Below are 25,639 nucleotides of genomic sequence, written 5' to 3' on the forward strand. Positions count from 1 at the left end.
AAGATATCTCCAAAAGCATATTGTATTAAAAATAAATTAGTAAGTAGTCGAAAAGCAATCAAATTTATGTTCGACAAACTATATTTAATATATTACTAAAAATAGAAATCTATCAAACCTTATGTCACTATAGTCATAAAATTTCTATCAAAGTGAAGTTTCTCTGTTACCTCTGAAATATTAAGAATAATAATTACTCTTATTGCATCCTTTTATTTCTATATAATATATCGCAGGCAATGTAGTTAAAGCATATTGCTAGATTTTCCATTTTATATTGAAAACGGCTCTATATGTTACATAAAATGCGACCAAAAAGCCAAAATAACTACGCTCTATTAAGACGGTCAAAACGGTGATCGTACAATGCCCCAAATTTTCTGAGAACACAGAGTTCAAGGTAGTTAAAACATTTACAACATTAATTAAAGGTAGTTAGTTGAATTTGCATTTCAAATAATACAAAAGAATCCTGCAGAATCTAGTTGACAACGGCTAAAAGATAAACTCAAATGTAATGCCGCTTTATCTTCTCTATCTTTATACGTATTTTAATCCATCCATTTGATGGTCCTCCGATGGATTGGCTGGCTGTCGATAGAGATTAACGGATTGTTACTAAACATAGTTTTTCTCTGACCGTGGTGCGTGTGTTGTAGGCACTGAAATGAACCCTACCAATATGCATATGCTATATGCATATTCACAGTGTAATTTTAGTATTAACTACTATTACTCAAAGTATGTTATCTATCAAATTACGGATGAAGAAACTTCATTATTAAGTAAATACAAACTATGGACATATGTTTGAAAATACTTAATTGAAAAGATACAAATTGCTGCTGGTTTTCCGAATGAAGAATACGAAAATGTTTTCCCCATATACAGGCTGTTGTAAATTCACTTCTCACTACAGGGATATCGCGTTACAATAAAACATTTATTATTATTAACTATTACCATCACTTGGTCATACATAACTCAATAAGTTGTTGTACAATTTTAATTTTATTATGACAAATTAATTCTTAAAAATGCATATGAACAACCAAAACGCCAACCGAATATTATTCTTTAAAAAACTTCAGTAAATGTTCAAAAACATTTTCGTTTTGGCAAAGGTTGAGAATGAAGATCAGCGTAATATTATCGGAATTTATTATACCTGTAACCGCAACTGTGTCAGATGTATTTGTATGCATATCCTGAAAAAAATAGATCGGAATTTGTTTGAATTTTGAGCACTCGAGAAGCCTAGAAATAACTATGGACACAGGAATAGAATTCTAATGTTTTATTTTAATGCATGGTTTAAATAACTAGATGGAATTCACAGGGTCTAACGACACTTACAGTGTAAGATAATTCAATAAAAAAAGAAATCTAAATAAAAAAAATTAGATAAATTTGGAACGAATACACTGAAGATGAATTTTTCGAGACAAAGCGTCTCAATCTGGTTCGGGCTGAGGCAGTACAGTTGGGGGTCATGAAGGCTTGCAAAAAATGTAATAAAATTTCTAGGGTCGTATTTAAAAAAATGAAGTTGATGATGGTCCTAGAGTGACGAAACGATTACACACAAAAATTGATTATGCCATTGGATAGAGGGCAAAAAGTGGCCTTGAGAAAGTGTTTTTCTTTTTTCAATATCACCTCAAACAAGGCTGAAATGAAACAAAAACGGATTTCCAAAATTTCGTTTTTTTTCAAATATTTCGAAAACTAATCATGTTAACCCTGATTTTTTAGAGGCATGTTGTTGGTCCCCTGATTACGCAACTTTGCCCCCATTTAAGCTACTTCGTAGCTCTTACCGTTTCCGAGATCCCTGTAGTGAGAGACGAATTTGTAACAGCCTGTATAACTATCTATATTTGTTGCCACAATGTGCATGTGGATTTAGTATTTGTTTTGTTTATTACTATACAGGGTATTACAAATTCAGGAACTGAGAGAACATAAAAAAATAAGATTTTTTATTTTTTAAATGTAGGGCAACAAATATAATTTTTTTATGTCAAATGCTGGTTATATCTTTTTCAATAAAGAATATAATGCATTGAAATTCGATAATTTTTTAAATTCAGGTAAGTTTACGTACCTAATGCAATTATATTTTATATCATAACTTTTTGAGGTTAGGTTTTCTACTGTGTTATATAGGATGTTTGCCAAATCGAATTGACCTAAAGGAGGGGTGATTGACCGTCCTACTTACCTTCTATTCCTTAATATGCAGTTTTTCCGCGAACTATATTTCAAAGACAGCTTCCATGTATGGAAATAAACCCATTTAGAATAACATTACAATTTTGCTTACTTAAAAAACGGTCTTATTTAAAAAAACAAATACAATCCATTTAAATGGTTACCAACGTTTAAAAGAAGCAAAACTAACAATAAGATAGTTTGATTGAAATTGGTTTATTTTCATCCGTGTAAGTTTCCCTTGAAATATGGCGTATTCGTTGAACAACACATATCAGGTAGCAGAAGTGGGTATTTTTCTTAAAAACAATACGTTTTCAGTAATTTCAATAATAAGTAATACCTGTATGTTTTTGTAAATTGAAATTTGGATTTTAGTGTATGGCAACATCATAAGAAACCTAACCCCAAAAAACTAATCATAAAATATCCTAGTTAAGTCAAAAACTAATAGTAATAACGCTGACATATTTAACACCCTCAAAGACGTACCTACCTATACTAATTTTTTGGCCATTGCTACTTATATTATTGAAAGTTGCAAATGAAATTATCGACAAATCAGGTGCAAATAGCCGATAATCAGTATGCTATAAATACTCTCTCGGGTGTTTTTAACAGCCTTAATATTCAGTTTTATAAAACCTGCGAATAATGAGCACATTAATTACAGGCAATTTAAAATCTCTGTTTGAGGATATTTGTTCTGGCGTATTCCGTGCGGTGGATGTAAATTTACTCTTCAAAATAAACGTTTTCTTCTCATAATTACATAATAACCTTTAATATATACTCCCAAGACAGCGACAAGATTCCTTTTTCGGGGAAGAAATACGAGGGAGTTATTCTACGGAAACAGCATTAAAATATTTATTTTCCAATTACGAAAGAACAATTTCAAACCTGCGGGATTGTAATAAATTTCATTATGAGAATTCGGAGATGTTTGAAGAAAAAATCCGGTGTTATTTCATTCTTCGTGCTGCTAAATCGGTAGGTTCATTTGTATATTGTACGTATATTTAATGGACACCTTTATAATTAGAGATTTACTGATAAGAGCCCTAAAATATTAGAAATATTACTTTATTTTGGACAAATTTATGAAATTGAAAATTTAATTCGTTAAAAATAATTGCAACACAAAAAAGTTTAGATACATACATACATACATATGTATATAAAACAACGTAGAAAAATTTATACAAAGTAAGAGAAAACATTTTCAACCCTACCATAGCACAAATCTATTAAGTAGGTATACTTTATTTTTATAAAATGTAAAATTTGATTAATTTTTGACACAGCTTATAGGCACAAAAGTTCGGAATTTTTTCCATAAAGACGGATCGGAATGCGGTATTTTGCACTCTTCCAAAAATTTTTTGTAAAAAATGTGGCTACTTTGTGTTTTTGACAAACCGGAAATTGCATTGCTGCAGCCAAAAATGCATTAAAAAAATGCATTTTTTGAGACGCCTTTTGGAAGATTTCAAAACTTTATAAATAAGAGTCAGAACTGGCCCAAATCGGGTACTCGGGGGTTTTCGAGGTCGCTGATCACGATTATGATGTTCAAATTGACCCCTCGAACACCTGGAGCTCAGGAACGCCGATAAACGTCATCTCCGTGGGACTCTCCCACAAATCACGCGGGGAAGGAGAGAAACTCGGCGCCCGGGGTTTTTTTGGGTCGCTGAGTTCAAATATACCATCGTCGAACACCCCCCGGACACCTGGTGCGCCCGAACCTGGACGTGGACGTCATCTCCGAGAATTTTCCTAACAAGATCGCCAAAAACAACTCAAAAATCATCGTAGAGGCGTTTTTGGGGCGCTTAATCCAAATTTCACGTAGAAAACGACCCCCTGTACACCTGGTGCACCGTAACCTGGGCCTGAACGTGGCCTGGCCCATAATCGTGATCAGCGACCTCGAAAACCCCCGAGTACCCAATTTGGGCCAGTTCTGACTCTTATTTTCAAAGTTTTGAAATCTACCAAAAGGCGTCTCAAAAAATGCATTTTTTGAATGTATTTTTGGCTGCAGCAATGCAATTTCCGGTTTGTCAGAAACACAAAGTACCCACATTTTTTACAAAAAATTTTTGGAAGAGAATGCAAAAAACCGCATTCCGATCCGTCTTTATGGAAAAAATTCCGAACTTTTGGCCTTTTTAGTGCTTCATTGCCTCGACTATTAGGAGATTATTGACAATCTTTATACCTGCGTAAAATGTTGATTTTTCAAATAAAGTAGTGCGGTGGTAAGGAATCTGTAGCATAGTACCACTTCTTGTTCAATAGCTGCAATTGCCTGATTTTTTTAAAGTTTTAATAATACCGGCACACAAAAAGAATGGTCTGTACCTTTGATTTGACTCAATAGACCTTATATATTTTGACGTGGTGAATCCAAATCTGAAGTTCGTTTAGCACAAATACCCCCAAAATTTTGAGTAATTGAAAAAAATAGTGAAAAATCGAAGAAAGTAACTAAAAAATTTGATATTCGGCGATTTTTCACTATTTTTGCCAATTACTCAAAATTTTGAGGATGTTTGTGCTAAATGGGCTACAGCTGAGTCGAATTCAATGACAGAACTTTTTCGATGTGTAAATAGTGCATGAGAAAACTTGTACGAATATTCGTAGAATTAGTAAATATTCCTCTATGAAGGTGTGCGGAGGAAAAATCATTTAGTCTTTACTGTTTATACTACAAAGCCTCATATCCGATGCTCTTGTTTTCCCTGGTACTGTTAGTCTCTAATTGTAAATAATTGAAGTCGACGCACACTTTGTTGTTAGTTGTATTACAAGATGGGTTTTATTATAGAACCCAATTTTACATAATTCTATGTGTGACTTATACTTAAACTTAATTTTGTTTCGATAATTTAAATCAGACCCTAAATTTAAGGTTAGACTGAAGGAATGATTTTGAGTTAATAGTTAGTGCAACTGTTTAGTGACAAAAGACCACTGTATTTTCTACCTCTTTGCCAAGTGAATTGCCTTCTTACTACAAGAAAAACTGCTTTGCTGGAAGCAACTCACTTGCAGTAAGTAGGCAGTTTTGCTATAATCTCTTTGCTACCTCAAGCAAGTCGACTCATTAACCCCAAGCGAGTCCTCATTAATCCCAAGCGAGTTAACTTATTAACCCCAAGCGAGTCAACTCATTAATCCCAAGCGAGTCAACTCATTAACCCTAATAGAGTCAACTCATTAACTCCAAGTGAGTCAACTCCGTATTTACTATTTTTCATTGTTGTTGGCTCTTCGTACACCATGCAATGCAACTGAAAATGTTGTACAACGAGCATAAATAATCTTGAAATCCCTATTCGAGAAGTAAGAGTTTGTACTCAGCCTGCAAATACCCAAATTGAAAACTTTCTGGCAGTTGTTAGATAACTGAAAACTGGCTCAAAAACTAACAATTGACGAACGTATATCCCGTGTTCCGTGTTACAGCAAAATGGCGAAACATCTAACTTCTCTATGGGCGAAACCATGGTCAGCATAAGGCACGCGTAATCGCGCATGCGCATTGAGCCGAATTCCGATTTATTCTGGAAATTATTAAGTGTTACAGTAAGTCAGCCCTAATTTGCTACAAAGAAGGACTCACTAACCCCAATTGGATCAATTCTAAAAAAGTACATTCACTTACCCGAGTAAAGCAACTCACTTGGGACAGATAGACAGTCGACTAAAATAAAATTCCAACTGAACTATCTTATAGCCACAGGGCTTTTTTTGTTGTGGTAGCAAACACGTTTCAGCAAAACGTACTTACTTGTGGCAGCATGAATTTTCTTCTGTGATAGTAAAAATTTTACCTACTGTAGCTAAAATATCTTAGCAAAGCTCCTCACTTGGTGGATTTCTTTCAGTTAAGTACGTCTCATGTATCATTAATGATGATTTAATGGTAAAAAACGACAAAAAAACTAAATTCCCTTAAAAATCAGTCTTTTAAACATGCGACATAACTGTTTTATGTAAGAAAAATATCAACGGGGTGCAGCGAAAAACTTGGTATTTCTAATTCGAATTAAAAAGATTAATTAAATATTTTATAGTATCTTTTTTGTTCGTAATTAAATCTTGTATTTTATACCAAATTTTGTACTATAGCTACGGGACGATACACTGTCTATATCTACTTAATTTCACTGAACTTTTAATATCTATATCGTTAACGATTCGGGTTACGCAGTAACATCTGTCACTCCCGAAATGACGTCAATTGCGAAGCCTGGAGGCCTTAATAATGTAGGTGGTAATGATCCAACTTTTTGCAAATAATCATTTCACTAAATATTGTAGATGGTATGCATGATTAGACGGCTTTTATATGCAAATGTTCTCTAACGAATGTTAAAAAAATTATCTCTCGACGCAAGTATGGAGTCAGGGTAACAAAAACGCGTTTCATTTTCGCGTAATATGATAGGAGAACTCAAATTGAATCGACGCACACAATTTTTTTGATCACGATAAATTGTTATATACTTGAAAGGCCTTTCATGCTGATATTAAATCTAAAAAATTGGTTTTGGTTTTTAGGGGTGGACCGCTCGTCTATTTGATATGCCTAGACACAATAATTTCCTAACATCAAAATAAATAACAATTAAGCCCATGAAAAATTATATTACGGTCAGGTGTCTTTAATAATTCTAAAATTAGCCTAAACGCAAAATACTTCAAAGGTGATATTATAATTAAAATAGGGCACTGCGGCTAAAAAATGCGGAGAGTAGTTCACCTGAAATATTTCAACAATAAAATAACTATTTCTAAGACCGTATTTTTTTGACTTGACAATAAAATTCCGATTCCTTTTGTCCAAACTAATTTACATTGGTTTTAAATATTATGGGACAAGATAGTTTTCCCAACATAAACTGAAGCAAACAATCACGGCTTCTGTTTCGAAAACTGCTAGATTTTTTTTACTTACTTGTTAGTATTTTTCTACATTAAGTAAATTTTCGTTATTATTATTTTATTCACATATGTTACAAAACACGCCGTCATATTTACTTCACCAAAAAGGCGTGATGGGCAACATTAACGGGTGAGCATAAAATGAATACTGTTTTAGAATTCTCACCCTAAAAACATAATTACTGAAATACTAATCTTAGTAGATGAATTGTAATTCGAAATATGTTAAAAATTCGTTTTATTTATATAAAACTGTTTGTTTGTGAAATAGTGAATATAAGACATGTTAGGTACTGTCGAATATAAAAATTTTAGTCATTTCCTCGAAAATTTTTGAGATGAAATATTGAAACGTTTAACTTCACGTTTACTTTACTGAAAACAGCTGAATTGGATATTGTATTGGATGATAAAAATATTTAAACGATAAGAAAACTTTGATAAGTTGTATTCTGTCACCATTACTATCTTTACTAAATTACTGGTGCAAGACATGAAATGGTAATCGATTAGATCATTAGCAGCCATTGGGTTTACAACAGTAGGCATCAGTATGGTTAGAGTTGCATTCAATTTATTATCAGCTATCAGATAACGATCGCTGTTTAAACTGGTGAAATAATTAATGTAATCACGAACATTTGCTTCAGCCGTATATTGGATTGTAAATGATTTATTAAACAGTTTGGAAGTTACATTAAAGTCCACGTACCGTTTTGTTCTGTTACTAGGTTTGTGTTGCAGCAAAACTTTATTATTAACAGAAAATTAGTGCAGCGAAATAAGGCTCTATCTAAAAAATAAGTTAGGACAGTAAAACCCTACAACTATGTGCTTTTTGTGACAAACATTTGTGATAAAGGACTTCAAAGTGTTTAAAAAACTACCTGTCGCGATGGAGGAGGACGAGGACGAAACTACTTCTCTGTCGAAGGCGTCGTCGACAGTAACACTAACCCAGCAAAACATACAATCCTTATCCCGCACATCAACAGCTACTTTTCCCTCCGACACAAAATTAGATGCTATACCTCAGTGCCAGATAGTCACCCACCAAGCTAGCGGAGACTCATTAGAATCAGAATCGGAATCCATATCACAAAGGGCATCCCCTAGGTATTCTTTATTATCAAAATCACCCCATTCAAGTTCTTCCCAGGAAGACTACGAGCCAGATTCCAAGCAAGCGAATAAGGGGCAGTTTTTAAGCGCAGGCCATAGAAGCGAAACCGCCAAGAGCATGGAAAGCCTTAGGACATCCCCAAAATCATTTTTAACCTCAAGCGAGCGAGACATGAGGCGAATGTATTCAGAATCCACGGAGGCCAAGTCTCTAGAAAGCATCGAAAGAGAAATCAAGTTGAAAAGACACGCAGTTAGCGGCGAGGGTGCCATGCTGGCTTCGTCAGCGTCAGCGCTAGGCAGCGACGAGACTATAAGTGCCGAAAGACGCAGGGTGTTGTGGTCAGGAAAAATGAGAATTCCGCAACACTTGAGCCTTCCTCCTCCTGCTGGGTACCTAAATTTAAGTCCAGGTGACAGGAAACTTACAATTCTGTCACCACACTCGCCTCATAAGATGCCTGATTTGCTTCACATGTCTGCTGCGACGCTTAAAGCCAGGAGAAAAAGGGCCACAGTTCTTCCGAAGCTGATCCTACCCAGGAGCGATTCAGACATCAGTGAAGTTTTCTCCGAACATGGCCTCGAGTAAGTATTCATATATCTTAAAGTAATCAGATTACTGGTTTAATAGAAGATAAAACACTTGGACGGGATTATAGTTATCTGTAGTTCTCTTAATGATAAAAATGATTATAACTAATAGATCGCATAATGAGGCTAAAAATAGGAAATATAATTCCAGTAGGTGCTGACGCTTCATATAATCTGATTGTTTATTTCGTATCGCTAGATTTTTTAATGAAAGTAATTTTCGTTGTTCTGTTTTAGTAGATACGTTGTAGTAAGATGAGCAATTTATTTTTTTTTTGAGAATTCAGTTTAATAATATTATACAGGGTGTTTCAGAAAGACCTCCCGTAAATACAGGGGGTGATAGTACCACAAAAATAAGAATTTTTTGTCTTATGAACTATATGTCTATCTCCTCTTGTTTTCGAGATAGAGCGACAAAATAAAATGTTTACGAAAATTTCCAAACGGTGCGAAATAATTTTATGAAATTTGGTATTCCGGGGTTTTTAAGGATTCCAAATACGTTGGTCTACTTATTTTTTGGATATTTCACAGAGGGCGCTTGTTATGCTATATTCCTATTACGTTTTAAGTTCAAATTTTTTTAAGGTTAAGTTTTTTACTACTCGGGCTCCAGTTTCTAATGTACAATTTTATTTTCTAAAAATAATGTACTCTTATTAGAACTTCCTAATGTAGACGGTTTTCCAGAAAAAATGCTTTTAATTAAACTCTTACAATATTACGGTGTATAAAATAAGTGACATTTCTCAAAGTAGATTTGGATTTTTGGATCTCATAAACAACGCATACATTCTTAGTAATATTTTATACTCTTATTAACCTTATATCAAAATTTTATTGATTGTTAGTAACTGTAGTTAGTAATGACTAATTACAGTCACTAAAATTTTTATATAAAGTTAATTAGAGTTTAAAAATATTACTAAGAATGTATGCGTTGTTTATGAGACATCCATTTATAAGTTTTGACATAAGCCAACTTTGAGAGAAGTCACTTATTTTATACACCATAATATTGTTCAATTAAAAGCCATTTTTCTCGAAAACCGTCCACATTAGGAAGTTCTAATAAGAGCGCATTATTTTTAGAAAATGAAATTGTACATTAGAAGTTGAAGCCCGAATGGTAAACCTAACCTTGAGAAAATTAGAACTTAAAATGTAATAGGAACATAACTGGCGCCCTCTACGAAATAGACAAAAAATAATTAGACCAGCGTATTTGGCATCCTTAAAAACTCCGGAATACCAAATTTCATAAAAATATTTCGCGCTGTTTGGAAATTTTCATAAAAATTCTATTCAAAAAATTTTATTTTGTCGCTATGTATCTCGAAAACAAGAGAAGATAGACATATAGTTCATAAGACACAAATTCTTATTTTTTGTGGTACTATCACCCCCTGTATTTACGGGAGGTCTTTCTGAAACAGCCTGTATTTATTTATTTAATTGTTTTGAGAGAGCACCAAATATGTATTGATTTAATTTAAGTACTGATCTTCTATTATACTATTTGTAAATAAAATAAAATTAAACTGAAACAATTAGTATTTGAAATAAGTTGGCTTAGGTATCTACGTGGCATACATATGATTGTATCTGTGTCCCTTATCAAAATAGATATCTACATTCCATACAGCATATTTCAAAATATTTTTTATCGATAATTTATTTAGTTAACTGCAACTGATTTGCTAAATTTTTCATTGATAAAAATATAAGACTCCACAAACAGGATGTGCGTGTGTGCACTTCAGAACAGTATTGTTTAGAATATTTTGGACCAAAAAGCCTTAATGAATCAAAGAAAAAATAGTTCCACAGCTAACCCACAGACGAAGCGACAGTTTGGGCGATCTGATAGGCAGCTGACATTTTTTCGTGAAGGAATCAAATTTTATTCCTGTTATGATACTCATGAACGTAAAACATTTTTCTAATTTCACACAGTATTCTAGACTTTCTTAAATATTTATTAGAGTCGTGCTACCAGGTTTATCCAAATTCACAGGAGTTGACCAATAATTAAAAATTCTTCTAAGAGAAGAACTGATCGTCATGAAAACGAAGGCTATGTATTTGAGTCTATGATCGCCAAAATTTAATCGCTTTCAAACCAAGAATGTTAAATTTTTTGGCCCAGAAAAATTAAATTAAGTCGGTAGGTATATAAATATGTCAACCCATGGCGAAGGTATTGGGATATATTGTGAGTAAGAACAGTAGAAAATCCACATCACTTATTATTACAGAAACCGAATAAGTGCATATACTCATAATTTTTAATGGTATTCGCAACACATTCCATTTCAATCGAAAACTTGAATAACTTTCAAATTATTTCCTCAAATTTAAAATTGATATTAGTTGATCACACACTTGAATAAATCTAAATAAGCTTTGTTAAAAAAAATACAAGTACCTACATAGGATTTTTTTGCAGAACATAGACATTGAAATTATCAAAAGTAAAAACGACGCTGTCGTAAGAATTCTATTATTTCGACAACTAACATAGCTCCTGAAAAAAATTAAATGACAATGAATTACAAACCTCCGATAAAAATATTCTTATGCGACAAGCTCAAGGTCAAAAAATTATAACTGAGAAAGAAGTGGAAAACAAATTTAATGCATTTATCCAATTCTTATATTTAGTATCTCTGGCATTAGTTGTCAGATTTGTATATCAAGTCAGTGAATTTTTATATTGGAATAGGTATGTGGTTTATTAAGGCTTTTGGTAAAAAACAATCAAGTCTTGAAATTATTAAACGGACTTATAAAACACCCTCTGTATATTTATGCAGGAAAAGTGTTCTTTATTTTGATTTGTGATACAGGTACACCTCTGTAAAAGTAGGAAAATTGTAATTAAATTTCTCCGTACAGGGGATTCGGAATGGCTACCATGGATGCTAGATTTGGTCGGAGATATTTAAGGTTAATAAGTAGATTTATTACAACGCACTTAATACCAGCTTCTTAAAGTCCACAGACTGCTTGTAGTGTTTGTGTTTTAGTTATGTTTTTGTTTCTACCTAGTAATAATTTGCGACAGATTTATCTAGATTGTTTTTTTTTTGTTGATTTGATTGCATGTTGTTTTTACAAACACAACAAAACTGGTGATGAGTGAAATAGTGTGTTTAACTTACAGATATAAATAATCAATTCCACGAAATGTGAATTTGTTTTTTATTTTGCAGTGCTTCTTATGATTTTATCGATAGAGCTTAAAAATATATATAAATAAGTAGTTAGAAAAATATTGGAAATTAAGAATATTAGCGCAAAATTAACAACATAATTAAAAGTAGATTACTTCTAACATCACAAATTAACAAAACAGTTCGAATAAACATAGTTGATACATAAATACGTACTTCATTCTTGGAAATACAAAATGTTAAAAATGTTATTACTTTTACTTAGGGCTGTCAGAGAGAGCTGCAATTCAATGGCGTGTCAAGCGTGTCAACTGAGACATGCGTGAGCTGCTCCCTCAGAATGCTTTTCACGTTCACGTCACGTTAGTATACTGTTGGATTTGTTATCGTGCGGATATTGCGTAATTAATTCCTATCCGTTGGTATTTATGGTGGTGCATTGTAAATAATTTAATTTGTTTTTTATTAATTAAGCGTACGCCTATGTCCCGAGGCTTAGTTCTGACAGCATTACACTGTACTGAATTAAAAAAACTAACTGAAATTGCACTGAAAATAAATAATAGATATATTTTTTTTCTTTTACAATAATATGATTAGGTATAGAAATAACTATTTCGTAATAGCTATTTTTGTAATAACTGCGCGAAATAATTTTTTGATGGACGAAGTTCCTATTATATGCAAGGAAATGCATATAGGTAGGTTAAACGCTCGTAAGTCTCTAACAGCATCGAAATTATTTTTCTCTTTTCCACACATAACCGGTGTCCCAAAAGAAACACATTTCATATAAGGAAAAAATGTTTTATTAATTAAAATGTTGGCAAAGTTTTTATATATTTTTAAGTAGAGTAGACATTAACATTAAAATATGATAAAGGATATCGGACAGTTGTCCTCCACGACTCATTTGGCATACTCATAATTCTGTATCGCGCTTTCGCATACTTGCGGCTAACTTCAATGATAACTCTCCAAATTTCTGCATTTAATTCAGGAATGGTATTCATTTGAGGATAATTGACTTTGGACGTCGCATTTGGTAAAATCGCATGTTCTTAATGGTCAAGTCACTTCACTGTTATGTGATATGAGTCATCCATTAAATTTCTAATAAGTGGATAGTTTCACCTGCCTTATGACAGGTGTCATCCAAATCCATGTCATCCAAATGAGAAAAAATTCAATAGCATATCTCGATATCGTTCTCCATTGACAGTCACTACTTTCCAAGCCGCATTTTCAATTTTGTCACATACCACTAAAATGGAAATGCGCATCGTCGCTAAAGATGATTTTCGTTGCAAAATCACCGTCCACTTATTGATTCTCCAACATACAATAATTAAAGAATGTCCTGTACATTAAATGGTCATATGGTTTCAATTCCTGGGTTAGCTGAATATTGAATGCATGCAGATGCGGATCTTTTGTTAAAATCCGTTGCATTGAGCTTTTTGAAATGTTTAATTGCAGTGACCGAAGGCGACGACGCACTGAGGTTACGGAAATTTCCACCATACTATATGGCTGAACGGCCAGTGCAATACCGGCCTGTTTTTTTATTGTCTGCAACGGAACGTCTTTGTTCAATTTGGCATCTAATATTTTCACAGTTGTTTCATTCTAGGCGTTGCTTCTACCGAAAATTGCACGTAATTTACGCACAGGCTCAGCTACACACTCTCCGTACTTGTTATGAATGTTCACAATCTTTACTGGCTTGTTCGTCGCATAGCGCTCCATTCTGTCTAACCCTTACAATGCTGCCAACCCTTCGGAATCAAAATGGTATACAATTCAAATTCTGCGTTAGTTTTGGGACGCCCCTTTTTAACATCACATAAAATTCTTCAAAAGTGTATAGAAATTTATGTGAATAACCCTATTACCGTTGGGTGTAACTACAATGAATTGGATACTTACTAAGTTCAATCATTAGCAATATTCTGCATTAGTTTTGCAGTATCTTTTACTACGTTCTATGTAACATTTTATGTTTATAAGACTTAGAAGGAAATACGAAGCACATACCGTTGTATCAGTCAAAGAGGAAATTTTAGTGGAACTAATTCGTTTACACAGTTCACACCAAAAACGTTATTCAAAGGAATTTTCACTGGTACAGTATTATTTCCTAATTCCCATAGTGTGCATTTAAATCAGCTTGGCAAAATTTGTAAACTAAACGAGTTTTTCTGTGTGCAGAGAAGGGTATAAAATATTCTAAAGGTGTGATTTAATCGCGTTATGTCAAGAAGCTATTAGGGGGCACGTTAAGTAGTATCTAAGAATTTAATGCCATAGGTACTCAACTTGACGAGATAGCTCTAAATACGTTTCAAGTATATTGAAGAATAAGGTATATGCAAACCAAGCGTCTCCTTAACTGAGATCTCATCTCTCCGATTAATATATACAGGTTCGGAAAGTCCCCGTGGTACATCGGCCGTTACGTGAGAGCGATAAAGTAAGTCATAGAAATCCGTGCGATAGAGAAGGATGGCTATAATGAAGGCGTCTCACAGTCACCGCCCGTTTCGCCCTTCCACAAATAAGATCCACTTCCACTTTCAGCAACCGGTGGTCATATTTGTTTTCGGCGTTTGCCTTTTCTTTAATAGCTGTCACTACTTATACAATTCCGACTCCGGTATTCCGATATGTTAATACAATCCGTTAACAGTGGGCAAAGTATACTTAAATAACAACTAAATGAACTTTAAATGCAGCTGAGCACTATACTCCATTTGCATAACTTCTCAATACGGCAAACAAGATCACTAGATTTACAAACAGAGGTATCTACTAGCTACTGTAAAAAGTTTTCTTTGTTACGCGTTGTGCTGCCCTCTGTTAACGGATTGTATTAACATATCGGAATACCGGAGCCGAAATTGTATAAGTAGTGACATCTATTAAAGAAAAGGCGACGAAAACAAAGATAACCACCGGTCGCTGAATTACAAGTGGAAGTGGATCTTATTTGTGGAAGGGCGAAACGGGCGGTGACTATGAGACGCCTTCATTATAGCCATCCTTCTCTATCGCACAGATTTCTATCACTTACTTTATCGCTCTCACATAACGGCCGATATACTATGGGGACTTTTCGAACCTGTATGTATATGTCGGAAAATTTCCAATAGTAAGCGAGAACATTCTACACAAAATTGAGTAATAGAGTGTTATCTAACTAAATTAAATGGTTTAGCCTTGTTTAGAAAAATTTAAATTTTTCACAGTTGATCTTAAAAATCACAAATTCTTTCAAGTAATAGATCAAGTCCACTTATTGATCCAATTTGCAATAACGTCGCTAGGTGAAACTATGACTTACTTATTCCGCCTAAAGAAAATAAAATATATTTTTTTAAGTGGTTGAAAGTTATAATAACAAAGACCACTGAGTTTTTAACTAATTATATTATAGGAAACAACTACTCCGCGGACTATAACTCCCGTCCAGCATTGAATTACACCGGCCATATCTAGCAAACAACTAAGATTATTTGTCAGTGGCAGTGGCAATTAAAATATAACATATTTGGAAATTACATTTCACCCAAATTCAAAAAGTATCTAATTACACGTAATTAAAGTTCATAGTCATTATTGAATTTTAAAATGTATATTTTTAAGGCGCATAATTCGATTACTTTTCTTTATATACAGGGTGTCCGCAAATTTCACCGACAACGTTTGACTGCATATTCAGGACGATAAATAAAAACGATCTACGAAAAAAAAGTTAAAAAAAAAGTTGATTTTTGAGTTACAAGCTTTCAAAGTTGTCAAAAATAAAACTAATTTAGTTAATAACTTCATAACCCTTTTGCCCATCGAGTAAAATTTGGCACATTTATTTGGACTATTATGGCGTATTATTTCTTAAAGTTTTAGTAAAATCGTTGTACTGGGTGGTAGTTTATCCGGTTACCTCTCCCTTTTAGAGGTCAAAACTTTTATAGTGGTCGTATTTTTTTAAAACCGACAGCAACATTGAAAAGGTCGTTTTATTTAAAAAAAATATTGGCACTTGATAAAATCGCCTACAGAAAGCCATTCTTGAAAAAATGGCGTTATTTGCAGGTCTGTATATTTTGCGTAGCAATGTCACGGATTTAAAATTTTGAGTTCAGTAGGCGATGAAAACAAGATATTGATTGCTGTGGCTATCAGGTATGTCATTATGGTCGTGTTTCTTTTTGATTCTCATAACTCCACACATGCACATTATGAAAATTTACAACCCTGTTCCTTGTAAAACAAGATTTGTCGGTACAAAACTATTTTTGAAGCAAATTATTACCTTCTTCGAAGCCATTCACCAACCAGTAGCAAAATTATAAACTTGCGTTGGGATCTAAATTTTCAAGTTCTTGAGAAGAAGTTAAATGAAATGTGAAATTGCTTTTTTAAAGTTTTGTGAACATTAGTTGTGGAGTGATGATAATCCTAAAGAAACACGACAATAATGACATTACCTGATAGCCAGAGAAATCAACATCTTGTTTTCATCGCCTACTGAACTCAATGTTTTAAATCCGTGACACTGCTACGCAAACTGAAACGCACAGACCTGCAAATAGTCCCATTTTTCTCAAGAAAGGCTTTCAGTAGTCGATTTTCCCAAGGGACAATATATTTTTTAAATGAAACGACATTTTCAATATTGCTCTCAGTTTAAAAAAATTACGACCACTATAAAGTTTTTATTTAACTTATTTTTCGTAAATCGTATTTATTTATCGTCGTGAATATGCAGTCAAACGTTGTCGGTGAAATTTGCGGACACCCTGTATATTGCTATAATCCAACTGACCTGATGCGATTTTTACTAGCGATTTTTGGAATTTTAGGGGATGTCAATTTTATCTATTTACAAATGCGAAACCCTCTTTTTTTACGGATTCAAATTTATAAACTTCCCATTCTGTCCAAAATATGTATAGGTTTCGCAAATGTCTGAAGATGAAAAATTAGCCAATGATTATGATTGATAAATATTTTACATTAATATTACAATTAACTACAATTTTAGACTAATAATCCGTCTTTATTATTTGCAAATTGCAATCGTCAGTGTCAGCAATTGGCGAATTCTACATTTTCACGCATTTTCAGCACTTTTCATATAAAGTTCATATAAAAATATTTTGTATTATAAATTGATTGAATTTGAGGTACATAGATTGATTTTAACTGATGCTGATTAAAAATATATTTAACCAGTTTTTTTATAAAAAAAAAGTCTCTAATGATCTCCTAAAATGGCTCATAGAAAAAAAAATACAGCGGGCCATTACCAACTGAATCATCGTAATTTGTTTAGTAAATACATCAGAAAGCCACATCTACGTATAAAAAAATAATTCAAATCAATCAAGAGAAATTTAGAGGAGTGTCCTGATTGTTTGGGGGATTAAATTCTTTTAGAAACATATCTGCCTAGGAAAAAATAAAGCCGTCAGCACGTAAAAATAATAAATACTGTGACTGACATTACGTTATCATTTTTTTCCACATTTTCTTTTTCACAGCTGTACTGAACCGACGAACGAACTGTATAGAAGATCCTAAATGATAAATAAAAATAAATGAGTGAAATTCTATTACTCCTAACTAGTAAACTACTTTTTCACTATACCTAATATAAAACACAAGAAATTATAAATAAATATTTATTATTATTGTAAGAAAGTTGTTATAAAGTACTCTACTTTAAGTCCCAGTGTCACAAATTTTAAAATTATTTACCTTTCTTAATTTTTGCTCTTGAATAATTTCCTCTAACTTATCTGTTATAAGTATCTTACTTATTTGTTTTTCTAGAATTGTAGCGTGGTTTGTTTTATTAATACAATAATTTCTTGGATTTTTATAATATTGATTTACTTATAGGCATAAAACAAATTTTTATCCCCCAATAAGGATTGTCAGTTTCGAAAAAAATTTATACGAAAATTAATAGTGAGTTTGCTGAACTTTTAAGCAAGAATAGTTCTGAAAAATTTTAAATACTTGTATAATTGTGATGTTAGGTAACTTACATCTCATGATTAATTTTTCCGTTACGTTTTATTTTATTCAGGTGTCCCTCTTTACTTTAGATTAATCATTTTACTAAAATGAAAGATTTATGGTTTGTTCTCACTTTGCTTTCATTACTTGATTGACAAATTATAGTGTGCATTATTTTGCACAAAATTATATGACATTTACTAGTAGTTTTATAAAACCAATCCTTTTTCAATGATTGTCAATGTCAGTGTACCTAAGTATAAGTAGAATACATTAATTTTTATTATTTTTTTCACAAAATTTGAAAATATTTGTGTACCGTTTGTTTATTTATATGTTAAAGTCTGTTTTTCTATATAGTGTAGTTTATGTTCCCTGGTGCTAAAACTAAAGGCAAGTAAAATAAACGATTATACTGAATTAAAAAGGACTAATTTAGCCTATGATAAAAATATGGTGCGCGTAAATAAAAAATAAATTACTACAAATTGTCTATTTTCGCAGATATTCACAATAGCCAAATCAAAACAATGTAATAACAGAACCAAGCGATCCGAAATGAAAACAAATATCAAATAGTGAAACATTTTGTTTTCATTACTGGTAGAAAATCAAAACAAAAATTTTTAAAGAAATTTTAGAAAACGTGGGAGGTAGTATTTTGTGACAGCGAATATATGCATTGATTATACTTTTGACACATTTCATTGTACCTCCTACAATTTTGGTTTATACTACCTGTCTCACTAATACAATAAATATGTCAGTATAAAGTGTTTGTTAATACACATGTATTGTATAGGTACTTTTATAAATGAACGAATACATGCATAAAAATGATTTTCTTTGCAAGCAAATAAAATTAAATATGATGAAAATAATATGTACGATCTTGTTAATTTTAATAAAACGAAAAGTTCTCACTGCAACAACTTTACATAGACTGAATATTACTCCATTAATAAATCAAAGAAACAAATGAATTAAAATGGTAGTTCATAGCCCGATTGTGTTTTTAGTCCCCTTTTGACTTTTATAAATGCAACAGTCTCAATAATGAACTGAATATGTTTTCCCATTGTTTTTTTTAATTTCTTTTAAAAATTAAGTATGTCCGTATGAAAATATTTTTGTATTTTTTACAGGACACACTGTTTCTTTAATATTGCGAAAAACTTAAATAAAGTATATATAAATTTATTTCCAAAATCATCTTCCCTTGAAAGGAGTTGAAAATTGCAGACATTAATGGATTTTTCATTGTATCTTTTTATGAAGTTGAACATTTGCAGTTCAAAAATTGCAATTTAAAAAGTTTTTTTAGATTTAATAATAATAATACTAATAAACTTTATTTTCCTTGAAAACAGACATTGTATAGGAATTGTCACATTTTTTTTATACTTAAAATAACTTAAAAGTATCTACTCTATACATTAAGAATCAAAAAATTCATTTAAAGTATAAAATGTATTTCTTATTAAATATTTGTACAGCTTCTTAAAAAATATAAAATTATTTGTGTTCTTTATCTCAGAAGGCAATTTGTTAAAAACTTTTAAACCTAAATAAAATGGTGAATCACAAGATATTTTTTATTTAAAAAAAGGAATGAGAAATTTCGTATTTTGCCTAGTGCTTTTATTATGAATGGATTCATTTAATTTAAAAGTAGACTTTCTAAAAACGTATACAGACAATTCGAAGATAAATAGACACAACCGTTAAAATATTAAATTTTTTTAAAATTTCTCTACATGAATGCTCCCGAGGTAAAATACGTTTTTGTGAAATAAACACGTCTGATGCAAGGGAGGAATTTCCTCAAAAAGTATGTCTTATATTTTTACAATTTATTTAAAAAATCATAAATTCGTGTACAAAAACTGCTGCAAATGGTGACTTCCAACTTCATTACAAGCTTTTAACCTACAATATACTTATCGGTGAACAAGTTCAAAAATGCCTGGAGTCTGTCAAATTGCCCCTTAAGATGCCATAATGCGATTCCGTAATTCATCTAAATTTTCAGTTGGAGTCATATAAACCAATTGTTTAAGTTATTGCCGGCCAACCAAACAACATGCGGTGTTGGCAAGTCCACTTCAAGAAATCTGAAACATATTTCTCCAATTGCTGTTCGAAAGAAAGAACTGGGCAATACCTCCTGGTCTTCGATAATTCCCACTCACATATTAAAGTATTAAAGTTATGACAATTCATTATGGTGTCTCGTCTCTAGAAATTAGCCCCATCAGTAAAGAGTATTTCTGCAAGAAATCTAGGATTGTGTCTTATTCCGTCTTACGTCGGCTAACGACTCAAGTGCTTGTATACGCTGAATATAATAGGGTACAAAAGACAGTTTTTAAGTATTCTCAAAACCGTCGAGTAGGTAATATTTAGTGTATGCAGAATCCTAGAGTTTGGTGTACGGCTACCTTCGATTTTGCTAACCACTTGTTCTTCCATTTGAGTAATAATAGTTTGAAGGTGTTTATTATAGACGACTAAACATCGTATGATGCGGGATAACGCGATCAGGATAAAATTCTTCATAACGGCTACTGACTGTTAACGCGCTACCGTTAGCATATCGTACATTTCATTACTATTTTAAAGGCTGAAGTTATACACGAAAACATCATCTGCTGCATCAAATCACTTGAAAGATGCATAATCACAACTGTTGGCATCAATGTCAATCAATTTCGCAATCCTCGATGAATAATTAGTTACAAAAGGAAAAGTATGTGGTAAAAAAGTTAGTGAAACGACATGTAGTTATTAACATCTAAAATAAGAACTAATCTGTACACTGGTTATTTTTAATGTTTTACATTGTCATGAAAAAATGTAAGAGACATACAATTTTCTAAGTCTAATTAAAAGATACAATGAAAAAAACCTTTAGAGCTTGGAATTTTTAACTCCCTTCGAGAATCGTAGATGATTAAAAATACCGGTGTAAAATAGCCTTTGATAAGATAAAGCAACTTCCCAAGTTGCATTCTACTATATTTCTCCAACTGTGAGAAATAAAATAAAAACTTAATTTTAACCTTTCTAAAGGAGAGCAACTCAGATATTAAATGTTTTTGTAAATAAGTTTATATAGAAGACAATTTTGGGAAGGAACCGCACCTTCAAGTTTTTCCCAATGTTAAAAAAACTACCCTTTATGTCAGATTGTATACGTTTTTTGGCATTGCTTTCCTTTTATATTACAAATATTTGCTTTTGCAAATATACGTTTCTTTAATTCGAGGTTATCGAGTTAGTAACAATTTTTAGATTTTTTTTACCGGAATATTAATAAAATTGTAAATAAAATTTCCATTAATTCGTTTCCGTCTTACTTCACATTTTTACTGAAAAAAGGAAACTCGATCGTTCAAGCCTTTACAGCTCTTTAAATTCAATCTACTGTAAAATTAGACTTCACAAGTACCTAACCATTTCAAATCAGAAATAAATTTTGTATATTTACTAGTAAATGATATAATAATACTCTATATTTTTTAACTCATGTCAAAGGTTTAAGATTAATTGGAGTTATCATTAATATAAATCCAAAATGTATATCGATTTTTTGTTTTTTTTTTTCAGTTTGGGAGATTACTTTAAAATAGTATTCTTCATAAACTGTAAAACTTATTTTTTACTACAAATTATCGTCCTTTCCCGCATATTCTTGATTTATTATGGTTATAATGGATTATTATGGCTACTGAGTACCTAAGTATAGGTATAGGTACACATAATGCGTTAGCAGATGTAATTATCATTGCTCAGTGCTAATTGCCTTATTCACTGCTCTTAGATAATTGTGAAGGGGTTTGAGTTGATTGAATTATTGTTTAGTGCGTTGCCGTTGCAATATTCCATGCACGTACCACAGATTCTTTGCGTTAAAATTAACACCTCTATCCAAAGTTGTTTCCTCTAACCACTGGGCCGTCAGATTTGACAAACAATGTTAGTCCCTTGCAAACAACTCAAATTTTGGTCGATATACATAAATAAAATTTCGTATGCCACTACTCGGTATAGTTTTTCCGAAGAAATTATATTTACAATAGTAGATGAGATATTTCCACATCTAAGTTTACATTTTATTGTGGTCGAACCTACCTTGTCTTAGAAATACAGACAAAATTTTCAGGTTTTGTCTCTCTTGTATTCTGTTGTTTCCAATTTGGCTTAATTAATTATTAAAAAAATGTCACATGAATATTTGTGGTTATTTCTATTTGAGAATTATTAAATTATATGATTTGGATGTGAAACTACTGACAGAATGAGGAAAAATTTAATTGAGTGCCACTTTTTTCTTTACATATTTTTTTCAAAATTGATGCCCTCTAGCGGCTAAAAGAAGCAACTTAACTAAATCTTTCTATTTTAACAAGACTTCAAGACTTCATGGTATTTAAATTCTGCGTATTAAGTAATTTGGATTAATCATATTAAATTAATATGTTACATTTTCTTTGCCAATTGTAGCCAATTTTAATTATAGTCTATATGTGTTTCTAGTATTAGTGTTACTGAACTTTTCATTAACCAGTTTAGGTAATGCATACATCGATATATTTATTCAGAGTAGGTAATGTAAAAAATATTCGTTGTGTTGTAAGTTATTAATAATGTGAACTTATAGAAATATAATTTGTAATATAACATTTTTTACAATTTTTACAACTATTTATGTCTTCTATACAGGATATATCCAAAAAGGTACACTAGTTATTGCGGTATTCTATATTTTAAACTCTTATTTTAAATATATGTTCTACTAATCTTGATAATCCTGATACTTGTGTTTTATATAATTCTAATATTGACACTGGCGTTGTTTATTGAGTTAAGTAATTTTATTAAATATTATTTAAGAAAATAGAATAATTTACCTATGAAACAAAAAGTGAAACTTCCTTCCGTGTACCTAGGTACTATGTTGACGCAAGGTAAGCACTATTTGTCATTTATGCCATACTTTAGCAACATAATAACTATAGATCGCAAATTTTAGGGCGGTTGCAACATGGTAGAGGGTTAGCTGTAGGCTCCTTCATGTAATTTTTTGCAAACAAAAAGTAACACAACCGTTGCCTTAAGTGCACTATAAGGATATTTATGAAAGTATTTGCATACTAGTATGGAACAAAAAGAGGCAGTGTCTACTTTTCTACATTAATGGCACATGCAACTTACCATAAAATATACAGGGTGTTTCAGGATTATATGCAAAAATTTTAAATACGAAGTGGGAATCGGAAAATAAAAAAAAAATTGCTATGGACGTATGTCCGGAAACGATTCGTTAAGGAGGTCAAAATCCAGTTTTAATTTTTTTTTTTTCAAATTTGAAAACAGATAAAATCCTGAATTTTGGTACAGATGTTATACTGATCCAGGCCCACATAACAAGTATTTTTTCGTTAAAATAATCTTATTTGGAACGGGTGAAATCAACAACACCCTGTATATTTTTCATGAAAACATTTGACTCGTTAGGATTTCAATGGTTGCAATACATCTTTTGGAAAGACAGATTAATTTAGAAACTTTTTCATCTCTTTCATCTTTATCATGAAATAAGTAGTTTTTGAGTAAAAAAATAAAATAAAATTTTTGTATTTCAACGACTAATATAAGAACGTAAGACGTAACATGAAATAAGTTCAATTTATTATAATTCTTTATTACAATAAGGTAGAATGTCTCAATAGATATAAATTCAGGATTTTATCTGTTTTCAAATTTAAGAAAAAAATTTAAAACTCGACCGCCATTTTTAAACGGCCGTAACTCCTTAACGAATCGTTTCCGGACGTACATCCATAGGAACTTTTTTTCTTATTTTCCGATTCCCAAGTCGTGTTTAAAATTTTTTCATATAATCCTGAAACACCCTGTATATGTACAGTACGTACCAGCAAAAGTTAACAAAATAATAATTTCTTACTCATAAGGCAAACGATTATAGAAAATAATTAACAGTTGTCCTAAGTGTTCCGCGGTCAATAGCCTCCAGCAATCGGTAACTACCCATTTCAAAAACGAAAATGACCGTTCAACATTCACCGAGGTCACAGAGGCGTATCTGAAACAGTCGAAGTTTTTAATAACTGCTATTTTTACTAATGATGGCTAAACGTCAACTACTTCACATTCTAGTAATCCCACTATCCGCGTCATTGTACAATAACATGAACATGTCTGCCTCTGATCTAAAGCTTCGCATCGATCAATTTATTCGGTATGTACGTAGCGGCACTCTAACGCCTGCCCTGTAAGCCTGGAGTGCCGGTGAACGATCCAGGTTTCTTGCTGAGGGAGATTGACCGTGCATTTCATTGTCTTTAGTGCATATGTGAGTTTGACAGCATTGTATATCGTGAGCTTAGAGCGGCACACGGCTCGACCACAGATTTAGCCTATTTTTGCTAATACAACGTGTATTGCCGGTTACTAGCATAATATAAATTACTATTTATTTATTTAATTGTCAGCACAAACTTTCCGCTATCTAATAATAACTAAAGAGCGGCATTTTATTTAAAGTTGTCTATCTCGGTATTGTCTATCTCGTTCTATCCATAACCATGCGTATTTCTTTTCCTCGGACTCGGGAATACAAATAATGCCTTAAAACATGTCAATACTTATATTTAGATAGTATATTTATTATTTATAGTTAATTTAACCTCATCGTCAATTGTAGCACATAGTAGTTGAAAGTTGCACAAGGCATAGAATTTAAAAATTGAACATTTATCACAATACGCACTGTTTATTTCAATTCGAAAAGACAAATGCCTGAAGCTATGCCCAGTTCTAGTTTAAATTGCAGAAATGTTTATTAAAAAGACATCAAATTTTTTAAACTGTAAAACGTATGCAAATAGATATTATAAAAGTTGTATATCTGTTGTATATTTTTCATTAATAATAAAATTTTATTTTTATATGATCACAACTAAAGTAAACTGTTGTTGGCATTAAGTAAATTAAGGTGAATCCCCTTTCAATTAAATGAAATACTGTAGGATTGAATGGAGTTAGGTTACGAATGATATTAAGGCTTTACCCCGTATTGTTACCGATATTTACACATTATAATTAATGTTTGTTTTGATAACCACCAAATCAGTGGGAAGTTGCAAATATTTTGCTTTTAACGAAAGTAAACGATATTGCCGATTATACAGATCTCAGGCCAATAGGTGTGTTTTTCTTTATTTATACAGTATTTTGCCACCTTTGAAACCCTGAAGCTTTATGCCAAAAGGATCAGTCAGAGCGTATTTTTCATAAAAATAGGTTTGCCTAATCAAAAACCTCAAACTGAAAAAAATTTACAAAAAAATGTACAATGTACTGATATCCGAATATTTTTACTTTAGTGGTGAATATGGTAAAGTGAATATTTAGATATAATGATATTTGATTGTAGTCAGAGGTGTCCAATTCTGAGATTGAAAAAGGGGGTCTATTTTTCTAAAAAGGTATTAGCAATTTTTATAGAAAAAATC

The 25,639-nt window shown here is 32.0% G+C and overlaps 1 protein-coding gene across 1 annotated transcript in view; it reads left to right on the forward strand.

Annotated features, from left to right (window-relative positions):
- LOC108907547 (cAMP-specific 3',5'-cyclic phosphodiesterase-like) overlaps positions 1-11,890 on the forward strand; it is a 134,055-nt gene extending 122,165 nt beyond the window's left edge. Inside the window, exons 2-3 of the mRNA XM_023454197.1 lie at positions 7,908-8,886; positions 11,794-11,890. Of these exons, the coding sequence (XP_023309965.1) occupies positions 8,072-8,886; positions 11,794-11,890 (912 nt within the window). The 5' untranslated portion in view covers positions 7,908-8,071. The remainder of the gene's footprint in view (positions 1-7,907; positions 8,887-11,793) is intronic.
- The last annotated feature ends 13,749 nt before the right edge of the window (positions 11,891-25,639 follow it).

The sequence above is a fragment of the Anoplophora glabripennis genome, unplaced genomic scaffold (genome assembly GCF_000390285.2).
Source record: "Anoplophora glabripennis isolate ALB-LARVAE unplaced genomic scaffold, Agla_2.0 scaffold204, whole genome shotgun sequence".
NCBI classification, from domain to species: Eukaryota; Metazoa; Arthropoda; class Insecta; order Coleoptera; family Cerambycidae; genus Anoplophora; species Anoplophora glabripennis.